This window comes from Chiloscyllium plagiosum, unplaced genomic scaffold (genome assembly GCF_037043375.1).
Source record: "Chiloscyllium plagiosum isolate Xiang-an unplaced genomic scaffold, Cpla_swu_hap1 HiC_scaffold_13, whole genome shotgun sequence".
NCBI classification, from domain to species: Eukaryota; Metazoa; Chordata; class Chondrichthyes; order Orectolobiformes; family Hemiscylliidae; genus Chiloscyllium; species Chiloscyllium plagiosum.
In genome coordinates this window covers 76,921,737-76,943,323 of record NW_028270151.1, presented here as the reverse complement: position 1 = coordinate 76,943,323, position 21,587 = coordinate 76,921,737, and the positions used below count along the sequence as shown (strand labels likewise).

At 41.1% G+C, this 21,587-nt stretch overlaps 1 protein-coding gene across 1 annotated transcript; it reads right to left on the bottom strand.

Moving 5' to 3' along the window:
* Positions 1–1,242: 1,242 nt before the first annotated feature.
* srprb (SRP receptor subunit beta) lies at positions 1,243–12,718 on the bottom strand. The gene is made up of 7 exons (XM_043701906.2): positions 12,572–12,718; positions 10,810–10,904; positions 8,911–8,988; positions 6,608–6,690; positions 5,859–5,995; positions 5,163–5,217; positions 1,243–1,747 (listed from the first exon to the last, which is right to left on the bottom strand). The coding sequence occupies exons 1-7, from the start codon at positions 12,684–12,686 to the stop codon at positions 1,531–1,533; spliced, it is 780 nt and encodes a 259-aa protein (XP_043557841.1). The 5' UTR covers positions 12,687–12,718; the 3' UTR covers positions 1,243–1,530.
* Positions 12,719–21,587: the final 8,869 nt, after the last annotated feature.

Here is a 21,587-nt window from a genome sequence, read left to right as displayed (position 1 = left end):
GACTGCGACAACACATCCATCCTAGGACAAGCCAAACAAAGACACGCATGAGAATTCCTCGAAGCATGGTATTCCGACAGGAATTCTATCAACAAACACGTTGACTTGGATCCCATCCCTGAGAAAAAGAACAGGAAATTATGTCACCACAGGAAATGACATCACCAACCCAAGGAAACCTAAACACTAAAATAGAAAGCAGGTCATGTCACCAGTGCTTCATCCAGAGGCTCAGTGATGAAGTTACCATACATTTAGTATGGTAACGAAATGTCTGAATACAAACCCTCCAGCTCAGCGAGCAAACCTACATCCATATTCTTTTCTGATCAGTTTACTGCACAATACAACACATCTATACATGAAATGTATTTTACCGTAAAATTCCATCATCTACACAATCTACAAACATATTATGGTGCAATTCTAATTACTACAAATTATTTTCATCCACAGGATGTCAGCATCATTCCATCCACAGGATGAGAGTGGGCCAGCACCAATTTTCCATCTCTAGTTGTCTTTGAGAAGATGGTGATGATGTTTTCTTGAACTGCTGTAATCCATATGGTGTAGGTAGACCGACAATCTTGTTAGGGTGAGAATTCTAGGACTTTGACTGTGACCACTGAAAGAATGGTGATGTATTTCCAAGTCAGGATGGAGTGGTTCGGAATAAAATTGCAGGTGGTGGTGTTCCCACGTACTTGCTTGGATGGGGACGGTGTTACAAGCTATTGATACTTTGTCTAATTAGAGATGGTCACGTATATGGCACCAACTTGTAATATTATCCAGATTCATCATCAGAGGGGTTGCGAATGGAACTGAACAATTGTGGTATCATTAGCAACAAATTCAATGCCAATGAGCAGATCACTGGTGAAGCAGCATGAAGATGGCTAGACTGAGGAAGCAGTCCGGAAGATCCCCTGCAATGTTGACCTGATGGAGGTGCCTCAAACTGCCACCAGCATCTCTTCTGCGTCAGGCATGGCTGAGATTGCACTAATCAGGTGACGATCAGAGACAAGTTTAAATTATTTTGTTTTGAAATTAAACAAAATATCCACAATTCCTACTTCAAGAACTGGTTTTGGATATACAATGCAGCAGCATACTGAACGGAAGGTCTGGGGTGTATTTTAAATAAATGCCTGCCACTCTACTTATGTTCTAGAAATTTAAATGAATTACCACAAAAATGTACAACTCCGAAGAATGACAGCCCTGCAGTAAAGGTTGGGTTAGATCCATTATTTTATTTGCAGATTAACAGACAAGAATGTGCTGCCATTTCAGCAACACAAACAACATGGAAAACACTGACATCACTGCCCTACCAGACACTTAAATATAGGAAGCATCAAGCTGGCTCAGTTCAACATAGTTACAGCAAACATCATTCAGCTGAAGTTCTGCATTAAAAACATGACTATTGGATCTTTGGTCACAGTCTCATTATTGTTGCACACGTCACAATCGTGTTGGCTGCATGCCACTATGTCTGTTTTTAGACGGTCTCATTGTTCATGCCACTTTGGAAAGCCATGCCTCTACACTTCCAATGTCAGCCTCGCCTCTGTCCCCTTTGTTCCCTTGTGCACTGCACTCCACAAACTCAACCTTCATCGGAGCCTGGGAAAAATCAAACTCCTTTCCCTTCTTTCCTAAAGGCAGCGCACCCCCAGTGCTGGAGCCATCCAGAGATTTTGGTGCACCGGAACGAATCATCCTCAGAGTGTTGCTGAAGACAAGAGAAAATAAAATATGGGTTAAATCCAAAGTGGCAAGTGGAAGAGGCCAAACACAAACAAAGCGAACAGTTCACTTGCAGGGTACTGGCATTCCTAAACAGACATGCTCAAGTGGCATCACGGCCAGATATTTTATAATCACTGGAAAAGTTCAGACAAACTACATGTATATAGTTTTAAAAATACTAAGCAATAAGGCTTTAATGATGGTGACAGATGGTTCAGTGGTTAGTACTGCTATCTCATAGCACCAGGGACCCAGGTTCGATTCCACCCTCAGGCAACAGTCTGTGTGGAGTTTGCACATTCTCCCCATGTCTGTGTGGGTTTCCTCCGGTTTCTTCCCACAGTCCAAAGCTGTGCAGGTTAGGTCCCTAGGATGTGCAAGCTGGGTGGGTTAGTCATGGGAAATGCAGGGTTACAGGGAGCAGGCTTGGGAGTCGGATACTCTTTGCAGGGTCAGTGTGGACTTGATCGGCCAAATGGCCAGCTTCCACACTGAAGGGATTTTATGATTCTAGGTGAAGATGATGTATGTTGATGTAGGCAAGTTCTAAAATTGCACTTTATCATCCAATAGTGAGGGAATCAATTTTTTCAGCTGGTGCCCATACTCCACTTTGAATATTGTACAGTTAAGATTTTATAAATTTAACCATAGTCAGCAACTTATACATTATTGCAAATGAGAAAGCGTAGAGATTAAAGAGAGATTAATACGTTTGTGCGGAATCTTTCTGCTGTTGCAGAAATGCATGTTGTTCAAACAGGACAATACCATTACTGGCACACACACTTTTATGAATCCCAACCATTTATAAAAAGTTGTAAGGGGCAGCACAGTAGTTAACACTGCTGCCTCACAGCAACAGGGACTTGGGTTCAATTCCAGCCTTGGGTGATTGTCTATGTGGAGTTTGCATGTTCTCCCAGTGTCTGGGTGCTCCGGTTTCCTCCCACAGTCCAAAGATGTGCAGGTCAGGTGAATTGGCCATGCTAAATTGTCTGTAGTGTTCAGGGAGTGTAGGCTCAGTGATTAGCCATGGGAAATTCAGGGTTATGATCATAGTGCATGGGTTGGGTCTGGGTGGGATGCTCTTCGGAGGATCAGTGTGGACTCGATGGACCAAATAGCCTGCTTCCACACTGTAGGGATTCTGTGAAATCTTCTGCGGAAAGCCAGGATTCATTGGAAAAAATTGGGATTTATCCTTTCCAAAAAAAATGTTGTGGTAAAGGCCAACACTTTTTATAAATAATTAAGCTTGCACTGTTAAAATTTGACAGTGGATACAATTTGTGATGCACAAATTGTGAAGCAAGCTACAAATTAGGAACAGGAGTAGGCCATTCAACCCCCTGAGCCTACTCTGCCATTCAAAAGATCGTGGCTTTATGTTCCAACCTACCCACTGTAACCTTTCACCCCTTTGCCAAGCAAGGAACTACCTCTGCCCTAACTGTGTTCAAAAACTCTGCTTCCACTACATTTTCAGGACAAAGGTTCCAAAGATTCATGACCCCCCCAAAGAAAAAAATTCTGTCTTAAATGGACAAACTCATTCTTTTTTTAAAAAAAACAGCGCCCCCTAGTTCTAGATTCTCCCACAGTAGGTGGCACCCTTTCTATAGCCATCCTGTGAAAGTCCCACTGATTCCTACAAGTTACAATCAAGACACTTCTTACTCTTCAAAATGGCGTGAATACCCACTGAAATTGTTCAACTTTCTCTCATAAGTAAACTACCCTTTCCATCCAACAATCTGGTAAACTTTCACTTAATTGCATCTAATACAGCCTTCCTTAAATAAAGTGACCAACACTTTGCACGGCACTCCAGGTGCGGTCTCACCATGCCCTGTATAACTGAGGTTTAACCTCTCAAGCCTTGTATTCAATTCCCTTCTCGATAAACAATATTCTATTCGCTTTCCTAATTACTTGTTTCCAGCATTTAATTCTGGGAAACTCAATTATATTGAATATTCAACAGATATTTACAAGGATGTAAAGACAACCGGCCTTTGAGATGATGAATAAATGTTCATTGCAATTTGTGCAATGATATACAGTTGTTCTCTTTGCAGGTTGAGACAATATTATTAAGATATTTCTTCATTTGAAAAGGGAGAAGGTAGAACTTGATTCGAAGCAGTTTTGAATTACAGAAGAACGTCATTTTTCTTCATCAACTACCACTGAGGATTTCTTTGGCAAACATCAGATTGTTCTTTCAGTACAATTATATTAATTACCACTGATGCAAAGGGTTGCATTTTGTACTGACACTGCAGTTCCATAGCAGACTTGCTTGAAGTAGTGCTGCCTCGCACGATTAGATTTAACACGTTGCTGCAGAAATATTATCCAAGAACACACAGGATATAGGCTGCATGTGAAGAATGAGGGGAACGTTCACTAACACATACAAGATTCTGAAGGGATAGGGGTTGTTTTCACTGGTTGGAATATTGAAAACAGATTGCAGAATCCCAGGACAAGGGGCCAATCATTTAGCACTGAGAAGACAAAAAACTTCAGGGTTGTGATATTTTGGAATTCTTTGCCCTACAGACTTATGGATGGTATGTCATTGAATATACTTAAGGCTAGAATAGAGCTGCTGATTTCTGAGGGAATAAAATGATATGAAGAATAGGCAGGAGAACTGCAATCGAAGCCCATCATCATTGTGTTTGTACTGAATGGAGCAGCAGGCTCAATGAGCCATTTAGTGTACTCCTGAACCTATCTGAAATCAGATGGAAATCCCTTTACCATTCCAGCTGAATTTTCTATGGAGTTACGTTAAGACCCACCCTGTGGATTTGCAATCACACAGTCACCACTTCAAAGGTTGAATGACTTGCAGTTCTGTGAAGCTGTAAAGGACTTACAAAGGGCATTAATGATTCTTGACTATTAATTCTCTTATTAATATCAAGTTGGCTCGAATGTTTTTTTTTTTGGACAAAGCTCACACTGCAGCTTCCACAAGAAAATAAGCATTATACATTACAAACTTCTAAAAAATTGCATACAGCAACTTAAAACATCTCAGTGTTTCCCAAGTTGTCGAATAAAGAACTATTATAACTTAACCAGGACACACCGTGTCTCTAAAAGCATATAGCAAATGCTCCTGAGTTAATGCTGCCTTTTAAGGTGCTGTATCTCCCATAAATATCTTGCTGATTTTGGTTGATTTTCTCTGGCAAACTAGTCACTGAAGTGCAGAGAATACTCTAAATCTGTTCCCCAAAGAGAGGACTCCTTACAGATCCAATGTTTGTCTCTCAAACGGAGCAACAGAAAGTCTGTAGTAACAAAACTCCTAATCAGAAAGTCCTTGCTCAGTTATTTTGCATTACAACAGCCACATGGTGCAATAATCTGACACTTACAGTTCCTTTTCCAATTGCTGTTGAATTAATTTCGCAGATTTGGCCATGGTAACATCTGAAATTAAACAGTAAACTGAATTAACAAGTTTTTGTGGAACAAACCAACAACTTCATTAACGCTTGAGCCAAAATATATAAAGTGCTACATCTCAGAAACAACCACAACTTGATTACACTTTGTTGAAAGTCTGAACTTGACGTGCTCTGTAACAATTGTCCATCAGGTAAGTGTTCTAACCCGATATCATTTGTTACTCTGTGATTTTAAGCAGGTTCTTTAAAAGCTTAAAACATCAGTACAGATGGTAAGCAAAAAGCCTGACCCTAACCATAAGCATCTATATCTACAACACTGACATATCCAAAGACACAAATGCTGAGGATAAAGTTTCTGAGACAGAACTACCAATTTCTGACTTGCTATGATATACAGCAGAGATGAAACGCTTTCAATATGCACAGATAAAGTATCCCTATTACCACCGCAAAGTCCAGAATCTTGACTCTTCCCAACCACAAACTTGGGATAAAATGAACAACCCCTCACATTACATTAATAACTTGGAACAGACAAGCTGCAAACAATCTAGAACATTCTCAGCCAACTTCCTAGTAGGATAACTACTAGATGGTTAGCCTCGACATCAAACTCCAACTGCATCACCAGGCATATAAGCAAGACAACCTATGACTTACCTTGCTTGTTACAGGCTATTAGGAGGGGAGGTGCATTCTTCACAATCACAGCATCAGTGAGCAACGTGTAAATAAACTCAGCCACATCCTTCACTTCTTTTTGAAACAACACACTGTCCACTACAAAGATAATGGCTCTGTGTGAAAACAAAACTGAAATTGGTCCATGCTCACCATAAATTCTCAGCATTTCATTTAACAGCTCTGCTCCTTATTCAAAGGTACGATCAAAGTGTGGATATAATTTCGCATTTTTGGATTGTAATATCAAGATCACACATGGTATGAACAAGCTGTAGCAATCCAAACAAAAGCTTTGCTTACCCATAACAAATCAATTGGCAGAGAGGCAGGTAAAACTGGTGGCCTGTCATAAACAGTGCTGCTCGAGATTAAAATTCTAAAACAAATATCCTGTAGAAATGAAAGTTTTTTGTTGTTTGCAGCAGCCATGAAAACCGTTACTTCAGATCTCAGCATTAACCATAATCTCTCATCATGAAGTTCAGATATCTTAAAGCATAAAATAAATTTTGTGGAGTGAAAAATTTGAAATCAGTAAGGTTTATAGAGTCATGGATTTATAACAATTAGTACAGCATGCCTCCTTAAAAAAAATTGCTACCTTACAGCTCACTGCAGCTTAAAGTTAATTAATTCACTTCTTCATAGATGGTAAAGAAGTTTCTCAGTGTTCACCTAAATCCACAGCTGTACGATATAAAGCATGGTATGGCTCTGTATATCACCTGGCATCAGCTTTGTGCTTCTCCAAATACTGAAGACGTAGACTTTCATGACCAGGGAGGTCATATAAAACAACAGCAGGACCCTGTCAGAAAAAATATCAGAACAACAACTGTCTTGACAAACTAGATTGTTTTGAGCAAAGCAAGTTCTTTGGCATTTACTTGATTAATTCTTGCGACAAATTTCACTATGGATCAAAAGCAGTTGGATATTTCTCGATTCTTAATATTTGGACTGGTATCATTCCAAGAGCTTGCATTGGGAAAGAAATAAAGATTCTCAGAAGTAAAATTACTTTGAGAGTTGGAATCCAACAAAGGTACTGAAGATTTATAATCAACCATATATTGTTAGATTATGGGGATCTCTCATTTTAAGCCCGTAGTTTATTTAATGACATATTCAACAGGAATTCATGATAAATATGAATTTTCTCCTTCTTAATTACACAAAAGAGTCAGCCTATTTGATATTATCATGTATGGAGTGAGGTCTAAACCAACATCTGACTGAGAGGTGAAAGCATCATCAGTTGACTCAAACAAATATTTATCCAAATCAACAACAATGGAGGGAGTCAGAGTTGTATACACCCATAGATAAAATATTTAACTGTTCATTCAATGCTGTCCAGATAGCATTGTTGGAACTAAGGCAGGAAACTCCGCTTGTGTGTAAATTCTTGTCTGATCCAATAACATCAAGAACAGATTACCTGGACACACTCCTCGTTTCTATTTAAGATACCCAGTGGTAAGAAAAATAGCTGTTGCCTTTGCCCAGGTCTGAATAGTGACTATACCTCGAAGGGACTAATTTCCTGCTCAGTGCTTTGGTTGCATCTGACAAACAGGAAAAGGTTCTATAGAAATGCAAAACTTTGAAATAGAATTTGAAATAAAATCAAGTCAAAAAATTGCCTCTATTTGCTCCAAAAATAAACTTATACAGAGAAAAAACATAATATACCTTAGAATAACGTAATGGATCTTTGAAGATGTTGGGGTACTGGGGAGCCATGGTGACTAATCACATCACAGAGCTCCAGCAGCCTCATGTAGAGAAGGAGAAACAGCTCCTCCTACTAAGGGGGAAAAGAACAACAAGGCCCCTTCTGGCGAGGGGAAAATGGGGCTGAGGTATGCACTTGCTAAGTTAGCGCACGTTGGACAACTTGCTAAGGACAGAGTCAGCCTATCTTCAGGAAGGGGAAATCAGGCCTGGCAGATTGACTGGAACTCTTTGAGGATAGATAAAAGAGGAACAAGGGGAGGGTAATCTATTTAGATTTTCAGAAGGCATTCAATAACGTAGTACATACTCAGAGTTCATACAGAGGATAGATAAAATGGTAGTAGTGAAGGTAGTCTATTGAGATTTTCATAAAATCTCATGAGATTTGATAAGATACCTCACATTCAGAGTTAACAAGGGAGACAGATGAGGGGGAGACAGTAGAGGTAATCCATTTTGATTTTCAGAAAGTGTTTGATCAAGTCCCACACGTCAGGCATCGTAACAATAACAGTACAAAAAAGATTTACAAGGATATTAATGGGTTGGATGGTTTGAGATATAAAGAAAGGTTGGATAGGCTGGGACTTTTATCACTGGAGCAGAGGAAGTTAAGGGGTGACCTTGTAGAGGTTTACAAAATCATGAGGGATACAGATAAGGTGAATAGCAAAGGGCTTTCCCTAGGGTCGGGGAGTGCAAAACTAGATAGCATAGGTTTAACGTTAGGAGGGAAAGATTTAAAAAGGGACATGAGAGGCAACCTTTACACAAAGAAGGTGGTTCATATGTGGAATGAACTGCCAGAGGAAGTGATAGATGCAGGTACAGTTACAACATTTGGACAGGTTAATGAATAGGAAAGCAGCAAGGGATATGGGCCAAACACAGACAAACGGGACTGTGTAGTTTGGGAAGTCTGGTTGGCATGGACGAGGTGGACCAAGGCATCTGTTTCAGTACTGTATGACTATCTTTTTTTACCTCCAAGTTTCTAAATGTCTGAAGTGGGGTGTAATAGTTAAGGTGATCATGTCAGGTGAATATAGTCAAAAGGCATCAATTATGAAGGTATTCATCCAATTGAAAAGGTAGCACTGCTTATAAAGTTCAAACATCACGCTCATTCTTTCCTGGACATTATCCGACACTGTAGATGTCAAGGGTCAAGAGAAGGGGATGACTTTGCTTCCATTCCTCCCTGCTGTTCGAACCAAGTGTTGTTTCAACAAACCAGCTCTACCAATGGTTTGCATACTTAGACATAGGCTTATTAGTACACACCTACCTTGTCGCTCCTAACCCTGTACAATGCAGAGTTACTGGTTATGGATGTGTGTGTAATCTTAAACTTCCCAGACAATAACTGAAACGAGAAAGAAGAGCTGTCAGATGAGTTGTGGTTTTGTGCATTCCGAATTGTTTTTTTCTACAGAAAAAAAAATGCTGTATTGCATTGGAATCAGACAATTATAGACAACAAAATGTATCTTCATTTCAGAATTTCTAGCGCCTCCCTTAACTGACATTCCCACAGGAAACTGCCCTTCAGCCTGAAAAGCCATTAACCTGAATGAAATCATCCAGAGTTCATTGGTCTATTTGATAACCTTCAGGAGGGGCATGGCTTCACCTTTTTACGAAATTATGGACTGCTTTCATTATTACCGAAATTACCACAGTAGGCCCACTGATGGAAACAATGTGCATAGTATCCTGGTTAAACCCCAGTCTATAGACTCCTCTTCTTGCTTAGCAAACATTCCTCGCCTAGTGCGGCAGTCAATATTACCGTGTGCTTTATCCTTAGCCAAATCTTTCCAAGGAGATCAGAGAGGACAAGTGTACAGGATAAAAAGAGTTCTCACTGCCCCAGCCTTAAAAGATATCAGCCACCTTCCAATTCACTTACTATTAGACCTCACCCAGCCTCTCATTCACAATATTCACGTTTCCACTGACAGTACACCACATCCCCTCCTCTGATTGTGACTACAATGTTGGGGTGCCAGCTTTCAGTTAAGCTGATAAAGTGAGGGCCCAAATGGCTGCTCAGAGGCTTGTAAAATATCTTATGGCACAATTTCAAAGAACCGTAAGGGAGAAATCCTCAGTGAACTGGCTAATATTTATCCTTCGATCAATATTCACCAATTCCAGATTATTTGATGTGGACACATTGCTGTTTATGGGATTTTATTGAAGACAAATTAGCTGCCACTTTCACTACATTAGAACAGTGATTACACTTCCTGATGTACAGAAAAGCAAAAACAGTGCAGATACTGCAAATCTGAAATAAAAACAGAAAATGCTGACGAATTGCAACAGGTTATTCAGGATCTGCATCAAGAGAAACAGAGTTAATGTTGTGAATCCACCTGACTCTTCTTTCAGAGCTGAATGGTGTTCTGAAAATACTGTTTCATAAAGTACTGAGAATGCTTTCAGACGTGTGATAGTTGCGGACAAGTACCATATAAATGTAAATAGTTTTTTCCCTTTATATAAAAAATCCCTGTGGAATAAGATAGCATACTCTCCTTTACAGCATCCCTTTAGACACCTGGCTGTGAATTCAGCCCAGTCCATCGAGACTTCATGCATTTAGAAAATCTGTACAAATCTGCCACTTCACGCCATTGACCAGTCTAAGATCTGGGAAGAGGCATGAAGACAGCACTTGATTCCCCACCATCCCTGTGCTGCAGACAAAGCTAATGGAATAATTAGAAAACACTTCCTTTAACAGAAGCAATATCCCTTACCTCCACCACTACAAAACATCTCACCACTGTGGAATACAGCCCACAGCAAGACACACAAAGCAGTATGTAACCACATATACCTCACAGCCGTGTGTAGAACAGTATCATTTGCACTGTTAAGAGTCTGCTTCAATGTGTCTATACAGAAAGGGAAATCACAGCAGCGGCAAGCAAGACCATATGCAGATCCTCATTTATGATTCCTGAAGGGGAACATTTCGAGGAAGCATAAAGAACTGCTAAATAAAAAGAAAAGCAATTACACAGAATTCTAGGCAGGCAGTTTACCAGATCAGCATCCACAGGCAACAGTGATTAGGAACGTTTAATTAGGAATAGCATGTCATGCAGTGAAACACTTTAAGCAGTCAAGGTGCTGGATTCCACAAGAATAATGTTTGAGTCTGAAAGAGTCTTACCCTACAACAAAGTAAAGTCTTCCCAGAATCACACAAACCAGCCAGAAGCACCGCACTCCGACTGCTTTTTCTGCTCCTCAATAGGATAAAAAACACTGTAGATCAAAACATAAAACATTCATCAAATTAAAGGAATAAGAGTGTGGACAATTAAACATGAGCTTATTCTGTCATTTAAAGAAATTATGGCTAATCTAAATCTAGTTCCATAGACCCCTTTTTTTTCTCCTATCCCTTAATAACTTTATTTACAAAAGCTTTAGATTTAAAACTTAAAACTAACCCAGCATTAACCATGATAATTAAGATAGGAGAAAGTGAAGACTGCAGATGCTGGAGATCAGAGCTGAAAAATGTGTTGCTGGAAAAGCACAGCAGGTCAGGCAGCATCCAAGGAGCAGGAGAATCGATGTTTCGGACATAAGCCCTTTTTCAGGAATGAGGAGGGTGTGCCAAGCAGGCTAAGAGAAAAGGTAGGGAGAAGGGACTTGGGGGGGGGGGGGGGGGGGGGCGTTGGGAATGCGATAGGTGGAAGGAGGTTAAGGTGAGGGTGATAGGCCGGAGAGGAGGTGGGGACAGAGAGGTCTGGAAGAAGATTGCAGGTCAAGAAGGCGGTGCTGAGTCCGAGGGTTGGGACTGAGATAAGGTGGGGGGAGGGGAAATGAGGAAGCTGGAGAAATCTGCATTCATCACTTGTGGTTGGAGGGTTCCTAGGCGGAAGATGAGGCGTTCTTCCTCCAGGCATCGTGTTGCCATGGTCTGGCTATGGAGGAGGCCAAGGACCTGCATGTCCTTGGCGGAGTGGGAGGGGGAGTTAAAGTGTTCAGCTACAGGGCGGTTGGGTTGGTTGGTGCGAGTGTCCCAGAGGTGTTCTCTGAAACGTTCCGCAAGTAGGCGGCCTGTCTCCCCAATGTAGAGGAGGCCACATCGGATGCAGTAAATGATGTGTGTGGAGGTGCAGGTGAATTTGTGGCGGATATGGAAGGATCCCTTGGAGCCTTGGAGGGAAGTGAGGGGGGAGGTGTGGGCACAAGTTTTGCATTTCTTGCGGTCGCAGGGGAAGGTGCCGGGAGTGGAGGTTGGGTTGGTGGGAGGTGTTGACCTGACGAGGGAGTCGCAGAGGGAGTGGTCTTTTCGGAACGCTGATCGGAGAGGGGAGGGAAGGTCAGTCCATGTGACATTTTAGAAATTCCTACTTTGGAAACAGAACTGGCCTGGCTCAAGGTTGGGATAGAGACAGACACGAACTTCACACCTTTAAGGCATCGCCTTGAGCTGAGCTGTCACTTTTTTTTGTTAAAACCTTAAGTTATCTCCGGAATAGGATTTGAAAGAAGTTCTGGGATTTGCATATTAATTAACTGAAACCTGCAACCCTTTCTAAAAGACGAAGGACTTAACAGCAATCTAAGTTTGTTCAATTCATCACATCAGTGGTATGACACTATGATATTTTACTATAAATCCTGCCCTGCTAGCTACCTGATGAAGGAGCAGCGCTCAGAAAGCTTATACTTTCAAATAGAGCTGCTGGACTATAACCTGGTGTGTGACTTTTAACTACAAAATAGCATTGACTTCCTTGTCGCTTGATGCATATAAAGTGGCAGCTGTGTGTCCCATCACCACGAGGAGATAAACTCTTTGGGGTAACCCACGATGTCTGGACTAATGCAGGTTAATGGAAAGGACGGGCCTGGATGACCCTCCACCCCCGGGGATAGTCAGGGCCTAATCTCGGCTTCTTCTAACTTCTCCTTACCGAAGGTGAGCAGCACCGCGGCCAGCGCCACAACCACCCCGAGCACATTCGGATCCTGCTGCTCCAGCTCCCGACGGATCGACTCCAAGTAAAGCTGTAGCGTGGCGGCCGCCATGTTCGAGCGCCCGAGGCACCACGGGAAGTGTACCCGGCACCGCGCTGCACTGTGGGAGGTGTACGCGGCCCCGCGCTGCACCACGGGAGATGTAGTTCAATCGGTTGTTCCAAACACATTCAGATTCTTGGGATAAAGCCATCCTCTTTTGGAAATATATCAACTTTTCAATGACAGATGCAAAGAATCATAAAATATTTCATACTTTAAGATTCTTGCTGTGATAACTGAAATCAACATTGACTTAACCTTACTTGGCAGCAAATGTACTAAACTATTGAAAATATATGTTCTGTACATTGAGGAACTGGATGTGAATGTAGAAGGTACAATTCATAAGTTTGCAGATGTCACAAAAATCGGTGGAGTTGTTGATAGTGAGGAGGATGGTCTCAGGCTACAGTCTGATACTGATCAACTGGTAAATTGGGCAGAGCAATGGCAGATGGAATTTAATCCTGATAAGCGTGAGGTGATGTATTTTGAGAGGTCTAATAAGGGAGGAACATACATAATGAATGGTATCCCCTAGGGAGTACTGAAGAACAAAGGGACGTTGGTGTACGGATGTTGGGGCAGTACGTGGTTAGCATTGTTGCCTCACAGTGCCTGCACTGGATTTGATTCCAGCCTCAGGCAACTGTCTGTGTGGAATTTGCACAATGTCCCCGTGTCATAGAACACAAAAGTACAGCACAGAACAGGCCCTTTGGTCCACGATGTTGTGCTGAGATTTAATCCTAATATAAAATATAGTAACTTAACTACGCACCCCTCAACTCACTGCTATCCATGTGCATGTTCAGCAGTCACTTAAATGTCCCAAATGACTCTGCTACCACCACCACAGCTGGCAATGCATTCCATGCATTCACAACTTTCTGCGTAAAGAACTACCTCTGACGTATCCTTTATACCTTCCTCCTAATATCTTCAAACTATGACTTCTCGTACCAGTCAATCCTGCCCTGGGGAAAAAAAGTCTCTGGTTATTGACTCTATTTATTCCTCTCATTATTTTGTACACCTCAGTCAGGTCTCCTCTCTTCCTCCTTCTCTCCAAAGAGAAAAGTTCGAGCTTATTCAATCTTTCTTCATAAGACAAGCCCTCCAGTCTAGGGAGCATACTGGTAAACCTTCTTTGCACTCTCTCCAAAGCCTCTGTATCTTTCCTATAGTAGGGCGACCAGAACTTAACATAATATTCCAAGTGTGGTCTCACCAGGGACTTCTACAGCTGCAGCAAAACCTCGTGGCTCTTGAACTCGATCCCCCTGTTAATGAAAGCCAAAACACCATATGCTTTCTTAACAACCCTATCCACTTGGTTGGCAACTTTGAGGGATCTATGTACTTGCGCACCCAGATCCCTCTGTTCCTCCACACTGCCAAGAATCCTATCTTTAATCCTATATTCAGCATTCGAGTTCGACCTTCCAAAATGCATCACTTTGCATTTATCCAGGTTGAACTCCATCTGACATTTCTCAGCCCAGCTCTGTCTGCATGGATTTCCTCCGGGTGCTCCTGTTTCCTCCCACATCATAAAGATGTGCAGGCCAGATGAATTGGTCATGCTAAATTGCCCATAGTGTTAGGTGCATTTGTCAGAGTAGTCAGGAAATGGGTCTGAGTATGTTTCTCTTCAGAGAATCAGTGTGGACTTGTTGGGCCAAAAGGCTGTTTCTACACTGTAGGATTGTCAGCACAGTGAGACAAGGTGGTGAGGAATGCTTTTGGAATGCTTGCTTTCATATGCTGGGTGTAGAATACAGGAGCAAGGAAGTTTTGTTACAACTTTATAATACATTTGTTAAGCCACAGAGTGTGTAGTTCTGGATGCCACTATCTTTGGAAGGACATGATTGCACTGGAGAGAGTGTGGAGAGGAGATTCACCAGGATGTCCTTTGGGATGAAATGTCTCAGTTCTGAGGAGAGGCTAGACAGGGTGTGTTTGTTTTTCCTGGAGCAGAGGAGGCTGAGTGGAAAGCTGATTGAGGTATATAATGGGAGGCATTGTCAGGGTAGGTCATTAGAATCGTTTCCGTATGGCAGACATATTTGAAGACCACAGGGAACAGGTTTAAGGTGAGAAGTAAATAGTTGAGAGGAGATCTGAGGAAATTATTTTTCACCCTGAACATGGTAGAAATCTGGAATGTGCTGCCTGGGAGGACAGTGGAGGCAGGTACTCTCACAACATTTAGGAAGCATCTGGATGAGCACTTAAAATGCCTCCTTTTATGATGCAGAACATAACCTGTTGTGTAAATCAAAAACTGTCATTCACTGGAAAGCGTTTGGTATCTTCAAAAGAGCAAGAATTTTATTTTTTAAACCACTAAATCAGTTATGTTTTAGTTTGGCTGACTTTGGTTTCACTAATACTGTGTAGCATTATTCAGCTTGGAGATTGATCAAATGATTAACATATATGGCACACAAACAGATCATTTGGCCCAATCAGTCAATGCTGGTGTTAAGGCTCCACTCAAGTCTCTTCCTATCTTTTCTCATCAAAATCTGCCATTGTTACTATACCTTCTCCCTCATTGACTTGCTACATGCAGAGAGCAAGATAAGAGAAGGACTCATCAAAGACTGTTGAACTTTTATCTTAATTTCTCTATTTACTGGTTTAAATTGTGAAAGACTTTTATGTTAGCTATTACCTAATTTCTTTACTTTTCTGTTCATTCTATGAAGGGAATGCTTAACGTTTTAACTCTATTTCTCTTACTACTTTGTACCTAAGATGGTGCCGTATGTGACAACATTATACTCATTTCACTATGCTCCCGTACTTATGTACTTGAGTACATGTGACAATAAAATCTAAATCTAAAGTCTATTTACTAAAACATTCATGGTGGTGATGACTTCCGCATTCTGAACAAATGTGATACTGTTCCTGTTAAGTGCAGCACAAGCTAATCTTTCAATTAGATACTTCCCCACTAAGCTCGAAAAGTTCAGATTAATTTCTTACTTTCATCTCAAAAACTTCTTTGTTTTGTTTTTTCTCTTAATTTTCAATTCAATTAGCAGCTCATCTACTCGAAAGCACTCCTTTTATTACTTTTCTTGCCCCATCATTATTCCCTTCGACCCTCGAGGTCAAACTCTTCTGTCAGTCAATCTCTCTTGCCTTCCATCCAATCAAAAACCTTCCCCATTTTTGTCTTAATCAGTCCTTGCTTAAAACCTATTGCCCCTCAATAGGGTTTTCTGATGAAAAGTTATAGATCCAAAACTTTAAATCTGCTCTTCTCTCCACAGAAGCTGCCCAAACTCTTGAATGTTTCCAAGAATTTTCTGTTTTTATTTCACATTTCTCGCATTGTGCTATTCTGATTATTCACATTCCCACAGATTGTTGAATGAAGGCATGAGCTGATGAAGGGCTTATGCCCGAAATGTCGATTCTCCTGCTCCTTGAATGTTGCCTGAACAGCTGTGCTTTTCTAGCACCACACTCTTCAATTTTTGTAGAGTAATGATTGAGTACAAACAGATATGAAGTTCCTAGTTCCTCATGAGGGTTTGAGTCCTGAATGCTAATCCAAAATAAGAGCCAGCAAGAAAGGTTGTTAAAAATCTCTGAATACTTTGCTGTCCCCCTACAACAGCTCTGCCCATCCATCATTCCACACCTATCCTACCCCACCTCCATAGTGTCAAAGCATTTTTCAAACCTGGAAATGGAGTCAGAGTGGGATAAAGTTTGGGAAACATTGATTTATAGAATTTCAATAACTTCTGTTTGCACACACAGCGACAGTAACAATCTCTGGCAGTGACCCTAACTTGCCACTAGGTTGCAGTAGAGGAAGATCTTGATTGCGGCGAGAGAAACAGAGTTAATGTTTTCCACTCCAGAACTCTTCTGTAAGAACTGTCACCGGACTTGGAACACTGACTGTTATCTCTGCATACTTGCAGCCAGACCTGCTGTGTGTCCTCAGCAAATTGTGCTTTTGTTTGTTTCAGATCTCCAGCAGTTGGTTGTTTTTTTTTAAAAAAGATGCTGATTGTGTTCTGTGACATTATATCATTTCTTATGATGACACATACTGTGTCTCATTTATATATTACACAGAAACCCTTCATTCTGCACCAATCAGTACAATTTCAAGTTTTCACTGAGAAGTTATCTGCATAATTACAAATATAATATCTTGCTTGACCCAGCACTATCGGGCAGATAAACCAAACATAGCCTGCCATTTGTAAACCTCCTGATTTAAAATAATTGAAACTGACTTTAAAAGGAAACTGCTCTGAACCCATTCATCAGTTTTTACACAGTTTCTTAGTAGATTAATTTTTTTAAATATGAGAAACTGGCTAAGTAGAAGATATGCAAAAAAGATAGTGGATATTGTGGATGTGAGTTTGCTCGCTGAGCTGGAAGGTTCACTTTCAGAGGTTTCGTCACCATACTAGGTAACATTATCAGTGAGCCACTGGTGTTATGTCCTACTTACTATTTATGTGTTTAGGTTTCTTTGGGTGTTTGGTGATGTCATTTCCAGTTCTTTTTCTCAGAGGGATGGTAGATGGGGTCCAAATCAATGTGTTTGCTGACAGAGTTCCAGTTGGAATGCCATGCTTCTAAGAATTCTCCTGCGTGTTTCTGCTTGGCTTGTCCTAGGATGGATGTGTTATCCCAGTCAAAGTGGTGTCCTTCCTCGTCTGTATGTAAGGATACTAGTGATAATAGGTCATGTCTTTTTGTGACTAGTTGATGTTCATGTATCCTGGTGGCTAGTGTTCTGCCTGTTTGTCTAATGTAATGTTTGTTACAACTCTTGCAAGGTAATTTGTAAATGATGTTCATTTTGCTTGTTGTCTGTATGGGTTTTTTAAAGTTCATTAGCTGTTGTTTAAATATGCTGGTGAGTTTGTGGGCTACCATGATGGCAAGAGGTTTGAGTAGTCTGGCAGTCATTTCGGAGATGTCTTTGATGTAGAGGAGATGGAGGTTTCCTCTGGAGAGCAGAAAGACACTTTACTCACTAACCAGCAGATGGCATGCAAGATCAATACATCAAGTGCATGCCATCTAACATCCTGGGAAAGGAACTTGGAATTGAGTAGCTGCAACTTGCAGAAACTGGGACAGCACTGCTGGAACAGTTTCACTTGGTTGAAAAATAGTATCACCATGGATAAAACAAAACTCCATGGAACAACAATAAAATGTTTTTTTGGCAATTAGCTTTTCATTAACCCTGACCACTTTGAAGTTAGGGATTTAAGTTTAAAGGGGCAAAGGAATAACACATTGCTGTTCAGTATAACAGTTCAATATAACACAACAATATCACTGTGTTATACTCTGATAGTCCACCACAAAGCACAGATAGGGACCCAATGTTGTACCAACATATAGATGGAAGAAAGGAAGGATGAAGTCCAGTTTGAGGTATCGGGAGAGGCTGAATAGACTGCGGCTATTTTCCCTGGAGCGTCAGATGCTGAGGGGTGACCTTACAGAGGTTTATAAAATCATGATGGGCACAGATGAGGTGAATAGCTGAGGTCTTTTCCCCAGTATAGGGGAGTCCAAAACTAGAGAGCACAGATTAAAGGTGAGAAGGGAAAGATTTAACAGGGACCTGAGGGGCAGGTTTTTTGCACAGAGGGTGGTGTGTGTATGGAATGAGCTGCCAGAGGAAGTGGTGGAGGCTGATACAATTACAGCATTTAGAAGACATCTGGATGGGTATGTGAATAGGAAGGGTTTAGAGGGATATGGGCCAAATGGTGGCAAATGAGACTAGATCAATCATGGAAACTGAAAGAACTGCGAATGCTGTAAATCGGAAACAAAACAGAAATTGCTGGAAAAGCTCAGCAAGTCTGGCAGCATCTGTGAAGAGAAATTAAAGTTGACACTTTGGGTCCTATGACCCTTCCACAGAAACCGTTTTGAAGAAGGGTCATTGCACTGAAACGTTAACTTTAATTTCTCTTCATAGATGCTTCCAGATTTAGAGTCATAGTCATAGAAAGTACAGCACAGAAACAGAGTCTTCGGTCCAACCCATCCTAACCTAATCTAGTCCCATTTGCCAGCACCTGGCCCATATCCCTCCAAACCGTTCCTATTCATTAAACTCCATCTGCTGCTTCTCAGCCCATTGGCCCATTTAATCAAGATCCCGTTGTAATCTGAAGTAACCTTTTTCGCTGTCCACTACACCCCAATTTTGGTGTCATCTGCAAACGTACTAACTATACCTCTTATGTTCACATCCAAATCATTTATATAAATGATGATAAGTAGTGGACCCAGCACCAATCTTTGTGGCACTCCAATGGTCACAGGTCTCCAGTCTGAAACGCAACCCTCCACCACTACCCTCTGTCTTCTACCTTCAAGCCATTTTAATATCCAAATGGCTGGTTCTCTCTGTATTCCATGAGATCTAACCTTGCTAACCAGTCACCCATGAAGAACCTTGATTTGCTGAGCTTTTCCAGCAACTTCTGTTTTCATTTTAGATTAATCATGGACAAGTTAGACAGAAGTGCCTGGTTTTGTGCTGTACAACTCTATGACTCTATGCACCTTTAGAGATACATTTCATAAGCTACTGCTAACCATTATGTACCTCAGCAGTATATAACACTTTAGTCCTATGATGTGTTAGTCAGACTGAAGAAGCAATGATACATGTACGATATATTAGGTATTACTATATATCCATATATATTATTCTGTCTCCCAATGAGTATTACCGATAATCTTATCTTCAAATAAAGAACCAACATTATTGTTTTATCCATCCTAGCATGTGATTAGCATGTATACCCCAAAGAAGGACAACATAATATGGTGGCATTTGGAGGTTTCTGAAGAATTTTACTATTAAAGTACACCATCTGTGTCAATGTATCATTGATGATTTGACTGTAAAATATGTGAGGCTCAATCCTTCACATCTGGCAGAAGGGTTGGTGTGAAAGCGAAATGGCCCCCAAGCCTCACCATGTCTGAGTAATTCTGTAGCTTTGCAGGGCTTTTACATACTGTCCCCTCATTCTGGGATTACACCTCAATCCAGCAATCAGGCCAATAGAATTATGCAAATTTGCTTGAGTTGTAAAGCCTAACAACAGCAAAGTTTAAGCAAAAGCAGAATTTGAACAACAGACTGCAGGTCTGGTTACACTGCACATAGGACTCCATAGATAGGGAAAAATCCAGATACTGCTGAAGTTAAATGCTGCAGAATATCCTGGGAAGAAGAATCCAGGCAGTAACAGATGGGAGAAAGGTTTAAAAAATAAACTCTGTTTATTTTTTTCTGAGGATATTAGAAGCATCAAAGCAGAAAGTAAAGGCCAGAACAAATTGTACATGTCACAAGAAGCCACAGATAGAAGCCAGGCATATACAGCACTCTAAACAAACAAGAATGCACACCAAATAGTGTCCAGGTTCATGAAATGTCTAGCCACATTACACAGTCAAGTTATGGGAATGAACCAGATCATCTTGTTATGGACCATATCAGACTCCCTCAAAATATATTAAGAAGGTAGCATAGAACCTAATATTTTCTTATTTTATAGGTATATGTGAGGTGCTGTGATCTAGATGTAATTTGATTGGTCAAACCACTTAACATTAAGCAAAACATAATTCATACAACACTGTAGTTAAAATACAACAAAACAAAGAGAACTTATGATCACTTAACTCTATTAGAAAATTTAACAAAATAATTGATTATTTTATGACTCAACAATAACAGTTCCAATATAGTAACATCTGACGAACAGACCTTTGAGAAAATGCAAATTCAGAACACAGATTGTCTCACATACAATTCCAATAGCAGACAGAGACCTACCCCCCACCCCCACCACCCCCTCCAGCTTTTGGCTATTATTGAGAGAGGAAAAATATCTCTAACTTCCATTTCTTCAAGACCCCAAAAGCAACTACTGAAAGCTAAACCTAAAAATCCTGGTTCTGTGTGCAGGAGCTTGACCTCACCCACTCAGGCTACTTCTATTGTTCCAACTTCTGGAAAAAACACTCAAGGCCTCACAAATTGTTTAGCAACTGCTCAGCTCCTGTTCCCCAAATTTTCTCTTAAAGAACCAATGTTAAAACACAACACTTAAAGCCACAGTTTCATTCACACACAGTGAGCAGGCAGTCAGTGTGGTGAATGTTAGAGAATGTATTGGCACAATGCCGTCAACCATCCAGATTATATGGCCACAGTCATGGGGTGAGAATATTCCATTACACAAACATGAACCCCAGTGCAGGTACAAACATTTTCCACTCCAAGCACTGAAATGTATACACACACAGCAGCAGCAAGCACTGATTCAATGAATTTATTTAATTGGGGAGGGGAATTACAATGCTATTAGGCAGGTACTGAAGCACCTAATTTGGGAACATATGTTCTCAGGGAAATGCACAGCAGAAATGTGGAGGTTGTTTAAGGAAGTGCTTGCTGATAGTGCTGGACAAGTTTGTCCCACTGAGGCAAGGAAGGGATGGTAGGTTGAAACAGCCTTGGGTAACAAGGGATGTGGAACATCTAGTCAAGAGGAAGAAGGAAGCTTACTTAAGGTTGAGGAGGCAAGGGTCAGACAGGGCTCTAGAGGGTTACAAGGTGACTAGGAAGGAATTTAAGAGTGGACTCAGGAGAGCTAGAAGGGGGCATAAAAAGCTTTAACGGGTAGGATTAAGGAAAACCCTAAAACATCTACACTTATGTGAGGAACAAGAGGATGGCCAGAGGCAGGGTAGGGCCCATTAGGAATAGTGAAGGGAACGCAGATAGGGGTGGGGATGTGGTGGTGGTGTCTGTTTGTAGGTGGCAGAAATGGCAGAGGATGATCCGTTGTATCAGGAGGTTGGTAG

Bases quoted from the DNA above. Each gene is read 5' to 3' on its own strand.
- srprb (XM_043701906.2), bottom strand. From the start codon at position 12,686: ATGGCGGCCGCCACGCTACAGCTTTACTTGGAGTCGATCCGTCGGGAG. The intron at 6,691-8,910 runs GTAGGTGTGTAC...TTTTTCTGACAG, and splicing joins ACAGGGTTAGGAGCGACAAG to GGTCCTGCTGTTGTTTTATA. The intron at 5,218-5,858 runs GTAAGTCATAGG...GTTTAATTTCAG, and splicing joins AATAGCCTGTAACAAGCAAG to ATGTTACCATGGCCAAATCT.